Raw genomic sequence first — 20,457 nt, 5'->3', positions numbered from 1 at the left:
ATTCTGGTTTATTGAAGTCATTAAACGTTATCACAGCGCTCTGAAAGCTCACATTTACAGACGAGAAACTCTGCTTAGCAAGCAAGTGCATGAAAATCAACTCAAATCCAACTGAAAGATAAAAAGAATGGCCAAACCCTTCAGAGGTAAATGTCACGTCTCTACTGTTGAGTTTGGTGGAGATGAGTGTGAGATTTCTTTTTTCGTCGGTTGTGAACTTTATTTCTGTTTAGTTCTTCTATTGGAGACATATGGCAGATTCACGAATGTCTGTGTATGTCGAATTCAGAGGTGAATGGGGGATAAATCATGCGTCAGGTTATGTACAGCAAAAATAACTTGCACTGAAAAACCACACCACCCTAAAGAGGCTCTTGACAAGCCCACATCAGAGTCCTGTGTTCTCAAGTGTTCTTTATTTAGCTTTTCCCCAAAGTTGACCATGAGGCATTTCTCGATTCAAGCTTTCACACTTACAGCAATAGGAAGGTGAGTATGGTTGCCTTTAAGACAAGCTGTCTAGATACCGGTCCATATACTGTATTTTTGAGAAGATCTGACCAAAGCCACATTTAAGCTCCGCATGTTAATACTATCGCATTCTGAAGCAGAGGACCTCAAAAGGAACTAGCTCAATATTGTATTTTTACACGACAAATACACTATTTCAAAACAGCTGGTTTACTTTTCGGTAGTGTGTGACGCCACTGAACTGTTTTTGACATGTGAGGCTCATCAAGTCTTTGTCACGCTGCATTTAGCGACGCATTTGCAAAGGAGAGCAGGATTTTGTATGCATGAACACATTTGGCCACTATATACAGCAAGTACACTGCGCTCTATAAAGGCTGTTATATACACTTTTTAATATCTTTTTAAAAACATAATTTTGCTCTTTTATATTATTGTTCATTCATTTGCTTGAAAAATTAGAATTGCACCAAGGACAATAACTGCTATTTGTTTTCTAGTAGTACAGCTAATCACAGGTTATTTTCCAGTGTTCACCGAACGTTTGTTAGTAAGGACGTCCCGTCCCAGATCCAAAAAAACTAAACAACACAACAACAACAAAAAACATCTCCAGCCCCTCAATATTCACATTCCATACAATCCTTACAAATGAATAAAGTGCTCTCTTTCTTCATAATGCACAGACAGTCAGTGCAGACCAAAGTTACGAATAAAAGTTTAAAAGTTAAAACAAACATACTTCACTTGATATACTGACGCTTCTTAGAACAATAAAGAAACTGAAAAAAAGAGAAGAAATTCTATTACTATCTTGCAAACGCCCCTGAAACTTTGTGTTGCGTAGTATACATACTGTAGAGTTCATAAGACGTCTATGGTGTGATACATTCCTCCACTTGAAATACGTCTGGATTGGCACTCCAGTACTTTGTAAATAATTTTTTAATTTTGTAAATAAAGACTTAGCGATATCCACAAAATGCGAGGGTTACTTGAAAATCACATTAAGCTTATTCCCACGAAAGTGCTTTGAACTTATATTATTGCCACTCTACATCTGTGAATTTTGACACAAGCAATATTCCTGCTCGGGAGTCAGAACTGTAAGGTAATAACTGTAAAGATAATAATCTCCAGTCAATAAACTCTGAATCATTATTTTGAAAATATCTGATACCATTTCCAAAAGTCCAAATCAATAGATACAAAATTAAAGAGAAAACAAAATAAACCTGACACAAAATCCGCTTTAATATTTCTATACATCATATAACTTAATTATAAATATTCCTCTTTTCCTTCTATAACTACAACTTAGTTTTTCTGAATCAGATTTTCACTTTTTACAGTATTGAACAATTCAACAATGTTATGTTCAGAAAGCCTAGCAAATCTGTTTAGGTTCGTTGGGAAGAGAGAGAGTAGGATTAGGTGAGGAAGGAATGCGTTCAACACATAGATTGCCAGTTTCATATCCGCTTTAGTGCTGGGAACAATGGCAAGACACACTATTCCTCTGTATGTGGCCTCTGCTGTGGAACGTCAATAAATGTGCTTTCTTATATAATGTGCAGAGCTTTAAAGAACATTTACTTTAACATACTGTATTCTAATACTCCAAAAGGGTGCTGTCTGAGTTTTTACCAACAGATTGAGTTGACCTAAAGTAGGCACATGTATTTGTACACAGGTATTTGTAACACTGTTTTTTAGTTAATTAAAAGTATTTCTCCTGTGCAGTTTCATCTACTTGAAATACTGGCTTTAATAACCTGCACCTACACAGTCCCTTACGTAAGACCTGACACAAACATTCACTGTCACTCACACCTTTGTGCCCACCCTTTTGGGTGCCTGTTAAACATTTGACTCCACAAAGGGTCTCTTTGGTTTGATGGGCGAGGTGGGACCTTGTCTGGCATCACGGGAAAGCTGGCGGTACATGTTCTCCTGGTACGCCTGTGCCACGGGCATTGTCCGTGCCACCTTAACATCCTGGTACGTTGGTGCCTGGCTCACTCGCTCCAGGAAGTCTCGATCACGGGCTCCTCCATTGGCAAGCTTGCCCAGGGAGGATGGCTGCGGCTGGGCATAGTACTCTTCCTCTAGCATGTGTCCATTTTGGGCATTATTGGTCTTATTGTAGTAGGCAATATTGCCTAGAGATGTAGGTGGGCTGTAGGAGGAAGCTGTGGAGGCTTGGTGGATCAAATTACCAGGCGACGTGGGGCTAGTGATAACCGATTCCAGAGATGACACAGGCCAGGCCCGGGAAGGCTGGTGAAGGTACTGCTGCTGAGTCCTTGCGGTCTTGTCAATGATGCCCATAAATGGAGTGGTCCGGGATCGGGCGGGCTCACCCGAGTACAGTCCGCTCTGAGAGGGTGAGAGGGTAGATGGCTCGTCAAAGCTTCGTTCATATGCAGCCTGCAGCGGAATTTCCATTTGGGCCATGGAGGAGGAAGGCCTGAAGCCAGGGGCGAGATTGCAGCTGGAACCTGAGGAGATATTACTGCTAGATGGGGAGAAGCGAAGATTTACACTCTGGGAGTGGATCAGTGGTCTGGGGGTCGATACATGTTTTAGGTCACTTGTATTAGCACTGATAGGTCTGCGCACTAGGTGGGGGATCTCTGGAGAGCCCAGTTGGCATGGTGGCAGAACAGAGGCTGCCACTGCTCTCTCAAGTTCATGCTTGGAGACAGGATAGTATGCAGCTGACTGACTACGGCTTATCTGGGGGGTTTGGCTGAAGCGCATGCCTCCGGGTCCCCCTGTAGCTGAACGATAGGCTGAAGCAGGACGCTGAGGGATCTCATCTTTCCCCAAGTTTGACTCCAAAACCCCAGCAGGCCCACCTCGGCCCCCATGCTGACACAGAGCTCCCACACTAAGGCTGGATTGCACTTGAGACATTGACCGGCCATCCAATGAGGGCTGGTACACCAGCCTTGGCTCTCGATCTCTCTCCCTGTCCACATCCATAGAACTGCCCTGGTACCTACTGCTGAGTGGATGTGCCAACTGGCTGTACATACTGTTACTGGGCTGGTTAGTGCGGACGATCTGTGCCATAGAGGGCTGCAGGCGAAGACCCTGAACCTGGTGGTGCTGACTGGTCTGAGAGCTCTGGGAAGGTTGCGACTGGAGTTGGAAGGATCGCTGGCTGCTCATCTTCAACAGTGGCGATTTAGGGCGGCTTGGTAAAGGATCCTGTTGGTAGCGGACTGGAGAGCCAGACTGGGAACGATATAGACACACACTCTCAATTGGAGGGCTACCTCTGAATGGAACCCCACGCCTAAGAGGAGATGGCGGAGGACTCTGGTAGTCCATCCCCTGGTTCCCTCCACTGCCCATGGGTGGAGGGCTGAACCGGTAGGAGGACTGATGGGCTGGCGAGGTGTGGGGTGGACTCTGGTGGTAGTGGGAGTTCTGATGTGTTGGAGAGATACACGGGGAGGTGGACTGGTAACTATGATGGGTAGGAGATGACATGGAGGAGGAGCTTGGGTGGAACTCAAAGGCCTGCCCTCCAGATAGGTAGCCAGTGTCATGATGGCCCGGAGAAAGGGGTGGACTACGTATAATGGCAAGGCTCGAAGCATTCGAGCGAATATCAGAAGCAAGACCAATAGACACAGCCTCTAGCTCTTGTTCCAGGAAGTCATCATCCTCAAACAAGTCTTGGACAGGCTCCATGTCATCCAGTCTTGGCTCAGGGGGAGGGGTATGATGAGGGGGCTCCTCATCTTCCTCCACTGGTAAGGGAGATGGTGGTGGGGATGGAGGAGGCTCAAGCTCTGGCTCCTCTGATTGGGTAACTTGCCTGTACTCCTCATCCACGCGCTGAAGGAGACGCTGGATTTCACGATTGTTGGGACACAGCATTATGGCTTCCCTCAGGTCATCTAGTGCTTCAGCGAATTGCCTATAAAGCGGCAATGGAAATATTAAGCCACCCTTAAGTAACTTGATCCGTAAGGAAAGAAAATAATGGAAGAACCCTACCTGCTGCTACGCTTGGCACGGGCTCTAGCATAGAATGCCTCATAAGACTTAGGCTTCAGTTCCAGAGCCTTGGTAGCAAACTCTTCCGCCATACCAAAGTCCTGGAACCAAGAAAGTGTGTTCAGTCAAATCTATTTCATTTTTGTAATTTGGGGGTTGACATTTCATTAGTTTGCCCAGTTGTACTAGACATATATCAGCAAGGTTCTCACGACATGCTGCATACTGCAGTTACAATATTACAGCATCACACAAGATTTATAAGCGGAATCTTACATTGTGCTAGAATGACACCTTGCAAAGAGTATTTTTAGAAACATTCATGTTGTTCTCACATTCATTTTCCTCCGACAGCGAGACAAGTTCAGGAACAAAGACACTTTGAGCTCCTTAAAGGTCTTCAGGTCCTCACTTAATCCTTCTCGGGGAAATTTCTTCAGAGCATACTGGTAGCGCTGAGCTGCCTCCTTCACTTTACCCTTCTGTAAGTGAAAAGATGATTGACTGTGTAAATACACAGAGTCTAGGACTTTGTTCTAGGCAAATCTGTGCAAACATCAGAGGTACATTTTGAGTAAATCTGACCTTGTAGAAGCCATCTCCTTCCTCTAAAAGTTTACTCAGTAGGATAATCATGATGTCAGGTTTAGATGTCGCCATTGCCCAGGTAGCAGGACCTATGGGTAACAGGATGTTTGATGGGTCAAAATGAACAACTGGTTTGAAGGGAAAACATGGAGAGAAAGACGGAGGAGTGCAGAGCGCTCAGGAATCATAACAAACAGATGAAGGAGAGGACAACAGGATGAGGATGCCTTCAGGGTGAACTCAAGTTCTCATTCCCTGTAACCTTTCATTTTTAACACTTCAGGACAGTTTACAGTGCCAGTCAAACCTGCAGCACCCAAACAGTGCACGCCACTGCACACAGAACAGAGAGCTGTCAGGATGCCTGAAGGGAAGCAAGATGCAAGCAGCCCGAGCACAAGCATTACCTCCTTTATGCCGACTTGGCAGTGTCTGACATCCTGTGGTCGGAAGTCAGGGGTTGTGAGAGCGAGGGAATGAGGATCGGGGTTGCGGGAGAATAAGATGGGGTGAGTGGCACAACCATAGGTGGTAATGAGAGTGGCGTGTGTGTAGGAGAGTGAAAGTGAGAGTGGGAGAAAGAGGAAGTTAAGAGTAATGCAGTGGTCGTGGAAGAAAGGTGAGGGGGAACACAAAAAAGCAGCCGTGAGTGGTGGGGAAAAAGAGCTCCAGCTAAAGAATTAGAAATTAAAAGTAAAACAGCAAAACAACACCAGCACTAACAACGTTAAACTACCTCTTACCAACAATTGAATTAACAAACAGAGCGAGAAAGGCAGTAAAGAGAAAGAGCAACAGAGCAAGAGAAACAGGTTGCAAGTGAAAACAAATGCAAACACCCCAAACAAAAAGACGCATTAACCATGAGCAGCTGGAGTAAGTGAAGTAAAGCACAGTGCAGCAGAATGCTAGAGCAGCTGAGCTACATGAAAACACATACACATACATGGGGACTTTCCAGTGATTTCTATTCTTGTAGAACAAGCTAATGTTAATTTATCTCCCCTAAGCCGTTTTCTTTTTGGCAGTTGTTGGCTGGTAGGTGTTTTCTGGTTTTACTTTGCTTATAGAGACGTTTTGTTTCTACAATATGGGCAATGCCTGAGCCACATTAACACTGGCACTAATTGTCAGTCGGAATCAATCCAGTCTGATTTCACATATTCGTTTACACATGCATCAGGTATTTTGACAGTCCACTTTTTACATTTGACTAACTATAAGTTAGGGGTATGCAGTGGAGCCAATATCTGTATCTCTATCAATCTCAAAATTATTCGTATCTGTATCTGTATTCGGAAATGGGTGAGGTTTTATCTTGAAGTTCGTACAATTGTCTATGGTTTTACAGCCTATCTTTTTTCTTTGTAGCTTGGGGACCTTTCGTGATTAAAAAGTTCTAATTAAAACAGTAATAATAAATGTTAATACAAGTAAAATAAGAAGAATATATACAACACTGTGTACTGAGTAAGATCGTACAAGATTTAAATCATTTAAATATACATATCAGATAGTAGAACATGTGTATGATGTGGTATTTAGATTATTTACTCTTGCCGAGCTGATTTCTGAGAGCCACATGGAGAGGACAAAGCAGTGCGGCTATTTGATTGGCACTCCTTTCATTCATAGTGCTTACACTCATTCACTTCACACACTCATTATTGCGTAGTGGTTTTAGAGGTTGTGTATAATATCGTACTTTCCCTGGGATCACCTGTAATCCAGCAAACACGAGAAGTGACTGTGTCAGCCTCAGCCGAATATTATTCGGCATAATTATTCGTTTTGAAGCCATTATCCATGTCTTTCCAAATAAGGTATTCGGCTTCAGGCACACCCCTACTATAAGTACATGTCAACTAAAGTATTAGTAGACTGTCTGCTAATTACCCGCTAATAATTTATTTGAAAAGCTGACGTATATGTCAGAAGAGCTTTTTAGCAAATAGTTATTCTGCTCCACTGACCAGTTCATAAGCAAAAATATTAAAATAAAGAGGCACTTTGCAATACGTATGTAAATATATGCATCACAGCACTGCATGTGCTGCATTTTTGAATCCAAATTCCTTGATTATTACGCCGGAATGAGAGTACAGTCCCTAGCCATATCGGCCAAGAATATCGCAACTTTTCATTTTCCGTCAGTCTTAGTACACGAAGTAACTACAGAAGAGTCAAGTTTTAAATAGGTTTTTTGAGCGAGATGCTAACGGTCTAATCAGATTCAATGATCTATGCTAAGCTACAGCTAAAAGTGCTACCGCCAGACCCGGAGATCGGCTGAATGGATTCGAAAATGGTAAAACTCAACTGTTTAACTCTAGGGGAGATGGAAAATGAGTCTATTTTCAAAAATAGTGGAGTGTTCCTTTAAGCCATCAATCTGATTGTTTAGTTGCATGCAATTTGTCATACCGATTTTGGCTCCTTTCTTCAGCAGGGCGACCACCACTGATGTGTTTCTGCAGCCGACTGCCCGGTCCAGAGGACGCATCCCACTGTAGTCCACATGCTCGATCAAAGCCCCATGATCCACCAGGAACTGCACCTGAGACAGAAAAAAAGCAGAGAGAAGAAAGAGACTCAGTAATGGAGGAAATAAGAATCATTTTTAGCTTTTCATCATGCATACATTAAACATATTGAAGTGTAGGTACAAACTGCTGTGGATTAGCACAGAAAATAATCTCTAAAGACTCTTTTCTTGGTTTGTAAAAACAAACACAGTGGACAGATCTACACTTACAGTAGAAGTAAAAGGGGAAGTGAAAGTTCACTGTTACTGGACCAACATATTTTTTGCAGCTTCATAAAAAATAAAAAAAACAAGTAGAAATGATTTTCTGTGGTATACCACAGCACTCCACCTAAGCTGTTCATAGAGCCTAATTTGTTAACCCACTATATTAATTTAAACATAAATTTAAGAATTTCATAAAAATGCAATTGTACTTTATTTAGTTTTGTAAAGGTTTTTAATAGTTTGCAATGTTTTCTTATATAACAATTTATTAAATCAATACCATGATAAACCAAGTCAAGAAAAACTTTGGAAACCTAACCCAAAAATGCCAAGCTAACTGAAATATCGCTCACCACTTCTGAGTCTCCATAGAAGGCAGCCAGATCGAGAGGCGTTCGTCCATTTTTATCAGTGTGGTCTGTCGCTGCACCCCTTTCCACCAAGCAGTGAACCACAGGCAGGTGTCCTTTCAAACATGCCCAGCTGAGCGCAGTCAGACCCTCCTTATCCATTAGATCCATAGATGCACCTACAAATAAACATAAGATATGAGGTATATCTGATGCAAACCTCATTAAACAGTGCTTTTGTGCCATAAAGGTGTATATCATGTACCCTGAGCCATTAGGAACTCCACCGTGTCCAGGTGCCCTTCTGAGGCGGCCATCATGAGTGGAGTACGGCCTTGTTTATCAGCCAGGTTTACATCTGCCCCATGCAACACTAACAGATCCACAATCTGAAAGAGAGTGTACAGCTGAAACATGTAGACACACTCTCTATCTTTCAAAAATAAAGCAGGAAAACAAGTCTTTATCAATTACCTGCCAGTGCCCTTGACGCACAGAGCTGAAGAGCGGCACGACTCCTCTCCGGTTGGGCTGCGCCACAGCAGAGCCCTGCTCCAACAGCAGCCGACAAACCTCCAGCTTTCCCCGGCCTGCTGCTGCTGACAGCGCTGAGGAGAAGAGCAGGAGGGAGCTGTCAATCATGACACCCAGCAAACAGAGAACATTCTCAGAACACTGGCTAACGTTCTGCTTAGGTTCTCTCAATGTTACGAACAACCATTCTTCTAGTAACATAAACAGAACATTTTCTAGTGTTTAATAATGTTTTCAAAGATTTAGCACAAAAACATTATTTATATATGGTTTATGAAACGTTTTCTTTCCTGGAATGTGTTGTTCTTTGTTTTGAACTTGATTTTGTTCTGTAAATTTTAAATAGGCCTTGTTTATGAAAATTGGCCGTTGAAGTTTTATGAAATTGTATGTCCCTGCAACATTTATAAGTGGGATGTTGAGTACTGTTAGCCCAGTTCTGTAAGGTCAATTGCAGTGACTTTTTTATTGTTCAATTTGAACTTTATTTTGTTCTGAACTTTTAAAATAATTTTTAAAAATGCCTTCAAAGTTGTGAACTGTATCTTTAAATAAAACTTTTAAGAAGTCTATTCCATCCATCTATTCTATTATCCAAACCTCTCTGTCCTTATCAGGGTCACGGGGAGCTGGATCCTAACCCAGCGTCTAGAGCCACAGGTGCATGGATGGCCAGTCCATCACAAGGCTCACACATAGATTTTAATAAGCCATTTTTTGATGAATTTCTCTTCCTTTGATATAGCATGAGGTGAAAATGTTCAGTTTTACTTCAGCATAATCAGTGGCACAGTTTAACTCCATGTGGCTCAACTTACCCCTCAATGGGGGCAAGTTGAGCCAAGATAGCCTTTTTTTTTTGGAAAGCCATATTTTAAAATCTGTTTATTTTGGATCCAAATTTATTATTCCCAAGCATGCACCACATCCTGAAATTTATGTACATATTTAAGTTGGACCCATTACTGTCATGTGCTCACTTTAATCACACCGCAAGTAAAAATTGGCTCAACTCACCACGCTCTCCCTATATATATATAATTTATGTACATATATAAATAAAATGTATGTATTCTGTATATATGTACTCTTATATTTATCAATCATTTTTAATTCGATCTTCATTCGGAATGCTTTCCCTCACAGTTTTGTACCTTTATCTTTTTGTCCGCACACACACACATTTGAACCCCATAACGTAGGGAATACCAGGTACACACTAACACTGTGTGTGTTTATGTGTGCATACCTACTGTGTTTACCAGTTTAAGTGGACCAGTGTACTCATTCGCTCTTGACTTGCTGTTAAAAGTCAAAGTTATGACTGTTTGAGAAAACCAACCAGAAGGCTATCTACAAAAAACTACAGATGCACCGATTATGTTTTTTCATGGATGATTCCGATTGTCAGCAAATGGGCTGATTCTGATACCGATAGCTGATTTTTTTAATTTAAGCAAGAGACAAGAAAGAATGAAAGACTACATGAACAAGCTGTTTATTTGCTCTATTACAGGCTGAATTGGCCTTCAAAAAAATCTGTAGCCATTTGAAATTAGAACAACCACTGCATTTTAATCACAGTCCAAACAAAGATGCTACATACATGTAGCATGAGCATGTTATTTTTTATTTCAAGTAGATTGTACAATTACAAGACTTAAAGCAAACAGAGTGGTCTGACTTCAGCTTTGTGAAATTATGCTAAAAATGCACATTCACTCTCTGACAAAGGTTAAAAAGTCTTACAAAATTACTTAATATTATTTAATAAAATAATAAACAATTATTACAAAGCAGTTTCAGTTTCGGTTCGGGCCCAGAATTTTCATTTTGGTGCATCCCTGCATCCCTGCCATGCCAGTTAGGATGCTGCCTCAGTAGGCAGCTGTCTATGCAGGGAGCTTACATTGAAAAAATCCTATATAAGTGGAGCTCTCCCTGTCTCACCCCACAGGGTATCATAGCTGTTAATCTGGGCGCGTTGAGTGTCCTCTTCATCCCTCTCAGGCAAGTCCAAGAGATAAGACACAATCTTAAAGACACAGATACAGTTAGTAGCTATATGAGCAAGGAGCATGCAAGGAATTGTGTGACACCAACAGGCCGTTACCTCTGTGTAACCCATGCTGGCTGCTGCTATAAGGGCCTGCTGTACTGCCACGCTCTTGTTGAAGGTCACAGGCTGTGGCGATGTCTGCTGCTGAGTCTGTGCGTCCGCTTGCGTCTGTTGTTCGGACTCTTCTGGAGTCTCTTCCTGCTCCTCTACCTTCTGCTCGGACTCCTGCGGCGCCTCCGCTGCGTCGTCCTGTCGCTCAGGGCTGGAGGGCTGTGACTCCTGGGGCGTGGCTTGTGTGGGAGAGGGCGTGGCATCTGGTGGCGTGGGGGAGGGCGTGTCCTGTGACTGTGTAGGGGAGGGGCTCTGGAGGTGCATCTGACCCCAGTCGCTCTGAATGAGGAACTTCACCACCTCCAGATGTCCTCTAAGAGCAGCATGCACTAGGGCACACTGACCATGCTTGTCCAAGTGGTCGAGCTAAGGAGAGGACAGACATGCACATAAATATCATTCTGCATGGTCTGATGCGAACTGCAAAAGCAAAGAAACCGACTAAACCATAAACTCCAGTCTGATTGACTGGCTTTATGCAAATTCTGTGAATCCTGGATGGATTTTTATCAGGCCCACAGGCAACCAAAGTGCATTTTACAAGGTACTGGGCACTAAAATATTTGCACTTCAGGGGAAGATCTAGTAGTCACTAATTTTGTGAAGTAAAAAAAATCATTTTTAAAGATTTCTTTCTTTATTTAAATGTACAGTACCATTTAAAAGTTTGGGATAAGCAAAAAATTTTTAAGAAAGAAAAGAATGCATTAAATGTATAAAAAGTGACAGTAAAGACAGTTATGTTGTTACAAAAGATATTGATTTCAACTTTTAATTAAAGAAACCGACTAAACCATAAACTCCAGTCTGATTGACTGGCTTTATGCAAATTCTGTGAATCCTGGATGGATTTTTATCAGTCCCACAGGCAACCAAAGTGCATTTTACAAGGTACTGGGCACTAAAATATTTGCACTTCAGGGGAAGATCTAGTAGTCACAAATTTTGTGAAGTAAAAAAAAATCATTTTTAAAGATTTCTTTCTTTATTTAAATGTACAGTACCATTTAAAAGTTTGGGATAAGCAAAAAATTTTTAAGAAAGAAAAGAATGCATTAAATGTATAAAAAGTGACAGTAAAGACAGTTATGTTGTTACAAAAGATATTGATTTCAACTTTTAATTCATCAAAGGTTCCTAAAAAATACAAATGTATTACGGTTTTCACAAGAATATTACTGATTTTCAACATTGATAATAATCAGAAAAGTTTCTTGAGCAGCAAATCGGCATATTATACTGATTTCTGAAGATCATGTGACACTGAAGACTGGAGTAATGATGCTGAAAATTCAGCTTTGCATCAAAGAAATAAATTACGTTTTAAAATATATTCAGATAGAAAACAGTTATTTTTAATATTTCACAATATTATTGTTTTTTTACTGTAATTTTGAGCAAATAAATGCACCCTTGTGATCATTAGAGACTTCTTTACGCATTCATTTTTTAATAATTTTTTTTACCAGCCTAAAAGTTTTAACGTTAGTGTATATAGAATCTTAATTTATGTGTTTACATATATGTTCTATAGCAAGAAATATACAAAGCTGAGAAAACATAAGCATTTTTACAAGTGGACTTTCAAACAACACTGTAAGTAGCGTCAATGCAGTTATTCATTTTTGATTATAGCTTACAGCTAGCTATAATTTAATATTAAACATAATTTCATATTTAATGGGAAGTTTGACCGTAGCTATAGTTTCATTACAGGTTTTTCATTATTGAGTGCTCAATCATAGAAACCCGACAACAATTATTGTGCATATATACTGTATATACAGGTGTATATATATATATATATATATATATATATATGGTGATTTACGAATGTCAGACACTCTTGTACCTTTGCTTTCCTCTTGCAGAGAGCGGTAACTATGCCCAGGTGTCCAGCGGCGGCGGCGTAGCCCAGAGGAGTGAGGCCGCTCTCAGATGTTGAATCTACACTGGCACCGTATTCCAGCAGCAGGTTCACCATGTCCACGTAGCCCAGGTGAGCATGCACACACAGCACCGGAGCGTTGTTCAACACCTCTGTACGGTAGTTCACATTAGCACCACCCAATATCAGCAGCCGGGACACCTACAGAAAATGAAAGCAGAAAAATCAATCTAATGCTGTGGAGCAAGAAACAAATGTAAGATCTGTACATTTGAGCAGTACCTTTATGTTAGGTGTATAAAGGTTTCTGAGCGATGACAGAGCTGCTGATAAACTCTCTGTGCTGTATGACACCCACAGCCCTTGCAAGATGGATGAAGAAACTCCGACCTTCTTACTCAGGCCCTACAGTATGATGAGAAAATGAGACGAAAAGCCTTAATGCATGAAAGCTTTACCTGTAAAATACAGGCATTATGGCGATCTGCTAACACATACTTGCATGACACTCTTACCTTGAATATGTGTGCTTTCAGTATATGGTGACCCAACTCAATTGTCTGCTGTCTATTTAGTTTGTTTTCTTGTCTGGAGAACCAGAAAGCCAGAAGCGTGTGGCCATTCCTTAAAAAACAAGCCAAAAATACACGTAAGGTAATCTAAAATACTTCACAGTGAAACTGCACCTGTCACAAAACCCTGAAGATATAATCTGCTTCTCAGATTAAAATGTCAATTAAATTCAGTTTGATGAGATTTAACACCATAGAAAGTCTAAGAATATCTTAAATGATATAACATGTACAGTATATTGTTGGCTCTGTGATGAATTGCTTTTGTTCCTCTGTTGTAAGTCACTTTGAATAAATGCATGAATGCAAATCTTACAAAATTCTTAATTATTATTTAGGAGGTCTTAAATTTGGGAAGGGAAAAACAGGAATTGTGATCCGTTCTAGTGCAATTGTAAAATGTCAAAAGGTGATGACGGGCTGCCCCGCCACAGGAAAGAGAGACTAAAACATGATTTAACACATTGATCACTGTTGTTTAGTAATATTGACATACTTATACATTTTTCTTTTATTCGTTTTTTTCCATTTTAAATTTTGTTAAAGTTTAGGTAATTTGTGTTTGTATCTATATTATTTATTTAGTTTTAGTTAATTTAGTACTTCAACTTAAACTAAACAAAAATGTTGCAAACTAGGTCAAATAAAATGCATATTTTATTTCAATTAATGAAAATGTTTCTTTTATAGCTTTATTTTTAGTTAACAATAATAACCATGACTTTGATTCAATATATAGATTTTACAAGTGTTGGCACAATATATTTTTATTGCCTGTCTTTAGGCACATTATTATTGTATTAGCAAAATCCAATATCGATTGTCCTCTAATTCGTATGTATTGACATATTGGTGCATACATAAACTAGTTTTAATACATACGTATATATTAAATAAAACATGTCTTGAGTTTTTTAAACTTGCATTTATCCTGCTTTACAGCTAAATGTGTGTCTGTTTAATTAAAAATGTATTTTTTAGATTGAATGGGTTTGTTCCTTATGGACAGATGGTATTAATTTTACTTGTGCAGATCTCAACAAACTCCCACCTTGACTAAGCTTGTCTTTAGATGGTTTGGTTAATCTATGTGCCCAAAACCACTTCAAAACCAGCAAAACACAGGCTGGTAAGCCAGCCAACACCAGCAAACCATCTTAGGCTGTTTTAAACATTCTTTGTGAGCAGGACAGTTTGATCATTTATTCTTTTTCACTAGACAAAGCCCATTTTTACTCGTATTTGGTATTTCAGTGCATTTTGTCAGACCTGGGATCGCAGAGGAACTTGGTCTTCTCTCCCTCTTCTCTCCATATGAGCCATTCTCTAAAAGAAGGGTGCACAAACATGCGTGTCCCATCCCGTCTCTTCACCAGGAACACAGACAGGTTCTCAATCCTCTGCTGGAAGTCATCCCATTCCAGCGTGCCCTTCACTGAGCTGCTGTTGATGGCCTGGTAGATCTGCTCATCGGTGAGCGGGTGCAGGGAGGCCAGGGCCACGTTGAGCAGCGGCAGGGCCCTTTCGAAGGACGACTGTGTCGGGAAGCGCATGTTACACTGCAGAAGGTAAACTTCAGCTAGACTGACTGGGACCACCTTGTAGTTGGTGCTCTTGAGCACCAGGTAGCCGCGTTCGATCAGGTCAAAGGTGAGCTTCAGGTAGAGGAAAGAGCCCTGGCTGAGGGCCTTGAGGTGGGAACTGAGCTTGCCGAAGCTGGTGTTGTCCATCTTTCCGTTGAGGGAGATGTTGTTCTGGATCTCTGCGCTGCTGTGGATGCGGTGCAGGATGTAGCCCTGGAGGTCGTGGTCGATGGCGTCATTTTCCTCCAGGGCGTCCAGAGAGATTTGGTGGAAGGGCAGAGGTTTGGTGATTTCCTGGAAGAAAGAGGTAAGATCAGTAAATTCAAGCTTTTATTATTTTGTGCTTTTTGATGCAAAATGTACCAAAAATTTTTTTTTTTAAATGTTAAGTCACATCAAGTCATTATTTTGACTTGGCATCTTAAAATTTCAACCTAGTTTGTTTACGATTTTTTTATGTATTAAATACTCAAAATTGATCAATTTTTGTAATAAGTGCATTTATAGGTACAACAAAAATGAGCTCTTTATAAAAGCCTATTTTAGAAGTTAACATGCAAATCAATAATCTAACAATGCAAGAAATACGTATTTATAATGTAAAATTTCAAAATGTTCAGTTTTTCCACTGATTTTCAACTCAAAACATAAATTCATATGTCATCATTCCAGGGTGAGAAATTAACATAGAAATTAACAGACAAAAATGTCACAGAAACAGACAAAAATATCCATGAAATTCAAAATGTGGGGGCAAAAATAAAAAATAAAAAAAGCCGCCATGATGACCTTCTGAGCATATTTTCATGATTTCTGAAGGATCATGTGACACTGAAGACTGGAGTAATGATGCTGAAAATTCAGCTTTAATCACAAGTTTTAAAATATATTAAAATAGATATTAAAATATAATAAATATATTCAAATATATTACTGACCCCAAACTTTTGAACGGTACTGTATTTTTTTGTATATATTTCAAATATTGGAAATGTGCAATGATTCTTTTATTTAAATATTTATATGGTAGAAATCCGAGCTGTCGTTGTGCGAGAATGAGACATATTAACAGTCATAGTGTGTTTGTGTGTTTACCTGCAGGGAGGTTCTGACAGTCACCACCAGTTTGAGCCAGGCTGGGAACTTGTTAATGGTCTTACAGAGGAAAGACACAATCGTGTCACCATAGTCTGGTTTGTGGAACTCAGCCTCATTCAGACCATCGATGAGAATGATGAGGTCTTCATCAGGAGTGATCTTCCTCTCTGAGGAAAAACAACAACATACAAACTTTTACACATGCAGTAAATCTTTTGAATTACATTTCTGCATCTATTGTACATTAAAGGAATAGTTCACCCCCAAATTATTATTTTATTTATTTATTTATTGCTGAAAATGTAGCCACGCTTAGGCCATCCATTATGTAAATGAGTTTGTTTCTTCATCAGAACAGATTTGGAGAAATGTAGCATTCCATCACTTGTTCACCAATGGATGCTCTGCAGTGAATGGGTGCCGTCAGAATGAGAGTCCAAACAGCTGATAAAAATATCACAATAATCCACACCACTCCAGTCCATCGATTAACATCCTCTGAAGTGAAAAGCTGCATATTTGTAAGAAACAAATCCATCATTAAGACGTTTTTAACAGGAGTCCATAATCCATAATAACACTTCCTCCAGTGAAAAAGTCCAAAATTCAGACCATCGATGAGAATGATGAGGTCTTCATCAGGAGTGATCTTCCTCTCTGAGGAAAAACAACAACATACAAACTTTTACACATGCAGTAAATCTTTTGAATTACATTTCTGCATCTATTGTACATTAAAGGAATAGTTCACCCCCAAATTATTATTTTATTTATTTATTTATTGCTGAAAATGTAGCCACGCTTAGGCCATCCATTATGTAAATGAGTTTGTTTCTTCATCAGAACAGATTTGGAGAAATGTAGCATTCCATCACTTGTTCACCAATGGATGCTCTGCAGTGAATGGGTGCCGTCAGAATGAGAGTCCAAACAGCTGATAAAAGCATCACAATAATCCACACCACTCCAGTCCACCGATTAACATCCTCTGAAGTGAAAAGCTGCATATTTGTAAGAAACTAATCCATCATTAAGACGTTTTTAATAGGAGTCCATAATCTATAATAACACTTCCTCCAGTGAAAAAGTCCAAAAGTCCTCATATCAAAATCCCCATGCATATTTATTTAGAGCTGTTTTGGCTTGTAAACTGTGCTTGATCTGTGCATATTTCTCTCCTGATTCAGACGAGATGACTTTTTCACTGGAGAAAACAATATTATGAAAAGAGGACTAGCAACTGTTTAAAGTAAAAAAAAATTTATTTGTTTCTTACAAACATGCAGCTTTTGGCTGCACAAGATGTTAAATGTTGGACTGGAGTCGTGCTGATTTTTTGTGATTATTGTGATGTTTTTATCAGCTGTTTGGACTCTCATTCTGACGGCACCCATTCACTGCAGAGCATCCATTGGTGAGCAAGTGATGCAATGCTACATTTCTCCAAATCTGTTGTGATGATGAAACAAACTACATCTTAGATGATCTAAGGGTAACAAAATGTTCAACAATTTTCATTTTTGGATGAACTATTCCTTTAAAGATATAAACACAAACTCTTGATTAATCCACTCATGTGCTTGTTTATGGCTGTTGATCTCTCATGCCTTTATACAGTGCATCCAGTGGTTCGAGCACCCCTCGTCTGAAGGCAGTGGGCGGATCTTGGACGCAGGATCGCAGACTGAGCATGCTCTGTATGTGCGGCTCTTTCAGCAGCAGCTCTCTGTACGCGGTGAGCTGTGGCGAGCGACACAGCAGAGCCGCCACGTTGTGCACAAACTCCGGAACCAGGCAGGTGTAGGCGTTATCTGCCTGACAGTAGTGATACGCCACGACCTGAAGGGGGAGGTAAAGAGAAGCACAGGTGAGAGAGACACCAGACTGCAGAATTTGTGCTGATCGATCGCCAGTTTGCTGTAATACAAAACAATTATAAAATGTTACTAATAATATTGATTATGATGTGAAACAACAGTCCCCAAATGAAGAGCAGAAAGACAATATGCTGTGTGGCTGTAGTGCATTTTTATTTGTCCCCTGAGAGATTTGAGTGGCACAGAATTGCAAACATTTTCTCCCTCAAATTGGAATGAGGCCATGGCAAGCCTTTTATCATTAGTTTCTGTGGGACGCACATCTTTGAGACAAGTGCAAATAATTGGTTCCATTAAAGCAGTAATTAGCTTAATCAGCTGCTTTAATACTTGATTTGAAGGGCAAAAAATAACTGTCTCAGTTATGAGGATTACACAGCATTTTCAGTGGTAGTACCACCAAAAAATAAATAAATATATATTTTTTTTTTTAAAGGAGAGAGAGAACATAATTGAGTACAAAAAAGATAACAAAAACGATCAAATCTGCATTTTTTTCTGAAGTAACAGTGTCCAACAGTGGTGTGTTTCAGACTAAAATCCATTTTTGTAGTCAGCTAAATACCACACGAAACATGATGTTTACCACAGAGCCCCTAAAGCCACATGGTGATGGAAAAAACTATATTTCAATAATTTATCTTTTTTTTAAATCCCAAAAAACATGCATTCACTCATAAAGAATGCAAAGGTTTTGCAAGCAAGCACAGCATTGCTTGAGGGAACGCAAATATTTTGCTAACAAATGTAGCGTAAGTTTCTCAAAGGAATGCAAGCGAACACAACCTTTCTTGTGGGAACGCAAATGTTTTGCGAGGGAATCCAACATTTTGTGAGTTTCTTCAGGGAACGCAAAAGTTTGGTGAGTAAACACAACGTTTCTAGGAGGAAAGCAAAACATTTTTGCGCAAAGTTTTGCGATAGAATGCAAACATAATACATATGCAAATATAAACAGAACTTAAATATTATAGTATAGAGCTGTTTATGCTTGCCAATCATTTTGCCCATTCGGGATTGCTGACATCTGGTTGGCTGACGAGAACGGGGGGCGGAGTTTTGGAAAGAGGGCGTGTCATTGAAGTTAGCAATATTGTGGAAAGCTGACATCTGCACTTTTAAGCATTGTTGGAGTGTAGTATGTTTCTAGCAAATACTTATTGCACCTGAAATTGGAAGCGTCAGTAGAAAATAAGGTACAAATCACGGCTGCATTGTATTTTCACTGAGAATACAGCTACAGTGTTCAACAGGAAATCAGCACAATGTAGTGACACCTTCCCAACTCCGACTTCACCTTCATCTGTCCTGATGTTCATTATTCAACACTTCTGAAATAAGCGTGAAGCAGACCGAGCAGGGGGCCCAGAGCTGCTCGTAATACAGCAGAACTTACCGAGAGAGAGGCAGATAATTACTGTAATGTGCTCCAGTCAGACTGGATGCCTATGGCGCTTCCGAAAGCTCAAGAGTTTCATGCTTACTGCATTTTACTGAATATATTCAGTTGAGTTCGGTGAACTTTGATGTGCATAAAGGATATAAACGGCACATATTGACCTCTTGGCTAAACTCACTTTCAAAACGGCATGGTTTGCAATGCAGGAAAGTGGAGTATATTACACATTTGAATGTATTGTATTATTTAGGGTAAGGGTTATTTGTGATTTAATACTTATTCAAAACAGAATCTATCTATAGTCTGATGTTTATTTCATATTTAGATTTTATATATTTATTTATAATGTATAATATTTTAATATTGTACACGTTAATATCAATATTACTATTTATAATAGAATAACTAATTCTAATATTATTTATGATATTTACATAAACTAGTGTTTAAAAGTTTGGGTTTAGTATTTTTTTTGGACAGCGGAATTAGTGTTTATATTCAGCAAGAGCGCATTAAAATGATCAAAAGTGACTGTAAAAGATTTCTACTTCTGTCAAGTATTCATCAAAGAATAAAATGCATCACCGTTTCCACAAAAATATGAAGCAGCACAACTGTTTTCAACACTGATAATAATCAGAGCAGCAAATCAGCATATTTTCATGATTTCTGAAGATCATGTGACACTGAAGACTGGAGTAATGATGCTGAAAATACAGCTTTGCATCACAGGAATAAATTACATTCTACAATATATTCACATAGCAAGCAGTTATGTTAAATTGTAATAATATTTCACAACATGACTGATTTTACTGTATTTTTTTTGTTAAAATAAATGCAGCCTTAGTGAGCAGAAGAGACTTCTTTCAAAAACATGAAAAGATTTTACAGCCTGCATGCTCATGTTACAAGTAAATACAAACTTTAATGTAATTTAACAAAAATAAAAAAGTAAAACAAAACATTCTTTTTAACTAGTCCTGTTCAATGCACAGCCCTCTGTAACCACACCACACCAGAGAATTAACAACAACTTGGTAATCATAGTTGGCTAAAACATAACCCACAATGTTTTCCTACTATGGTGTAAAATAATGTGTCTCATCCATTTCCAAATGCTACACCACTGTTACTGCATCTCTGCATGATAATTCAGTT

General features: G+C 39.6%; 1 protein-coding gene across 1 annotated transcript in view; it reads right to left on the bottom strand.

The window, feature by feature from the left end:
* Positions 1-1,731: 1,731 nt before the first annotated feature.
* tanc2b (tetratricopeptide repeat, ankyrin repeat and coiled-coil containing 2b) overlaps positions 1,732-20,457 on the bottom strand; it is a 139,240-nt gene continuing 120,514 nt past the window's right edge. The window contains exons 12-29 of the mRNA XM_016246591.1: positions 17,628-17,859; positions 16,633-16,677; positions 16,018-16,142; positions 14,609-15,216; positions 13,283-13,391; positions 13,050-13,172; positions 12,732-12,968; positions 10,823-11,245; positions 10,651-10,744; positions 8,650-8,783; positions 8,441-8,564; positions 8,179-8,354; positions 7,498-7,630; positions 5,481-5,513; positions 5,071-5,162; positions 4,821-4,967; positions 4,486-4,586; positions 1,732-4,405 (exon numbers count right to left, since the gene is read on the bottom strand). Coding sequence (XP_016102077.1) covers positions 2,332-4,405; positions 4,486-4,586; positions 4,821-4,967; positions 5,071-5,162; positions 5,481-5,513; positions 7,498-7,630; positions 8,179-8,354; positions 8,441-8,564; positions 8,650-8,783; positions 10,651-10,744; positions 10,823-11,245; positions 12,732-12,968; positions 13,050-13,172; positions 13,283-13,391; positions 14,609-15,216; positions 16,018-16,142; positions 16,633-16,677; positions 17,628-17,859 — 5,010 coding nt within the window. The 3' untranslated portion in view covers positions 1,732-2,331. The remainder of the gene's footprint in view (positions 4,406-4,485; positions 4,587-4,820; positions 4,968-5,070; positions 5,163-5,480; positions 5,514-7,497; positions 7,631-8,178; positions 8,355-8,440; positions 8,565-8,649; positions 8,784-10,650; positions 10,745-10,822; positions 11,246-12,731; positions 12,969-13,049; positions 13,173-13,282; positions 13,392-14,608; positions 15,217-16,017; positions 16,143-16,632; positions 16,678-17,627; positions 17,860-20,457) is intronic.

This window comes from Sinocyclocheilus grahami, unplaced genomic scaffold (genome assembly GCF_001515645.1).
Source record: "Sinocyclocheilus grahami isolate Dianchi unplaced genomic scaffold, SAMN03320097.WGS_v1.1 scaffold802.1, whole genome shotgun sequence".
NCBI lineage: Eukaryota > Metazoa > Chordata > Actinopteri > Cypriniformes > Cyprinidae > Sinocyclocheilus > Sinocyclocheilus grahami.
This window is presented reverse-complemented; position numbering and strand designations above follow the sequence as displayed.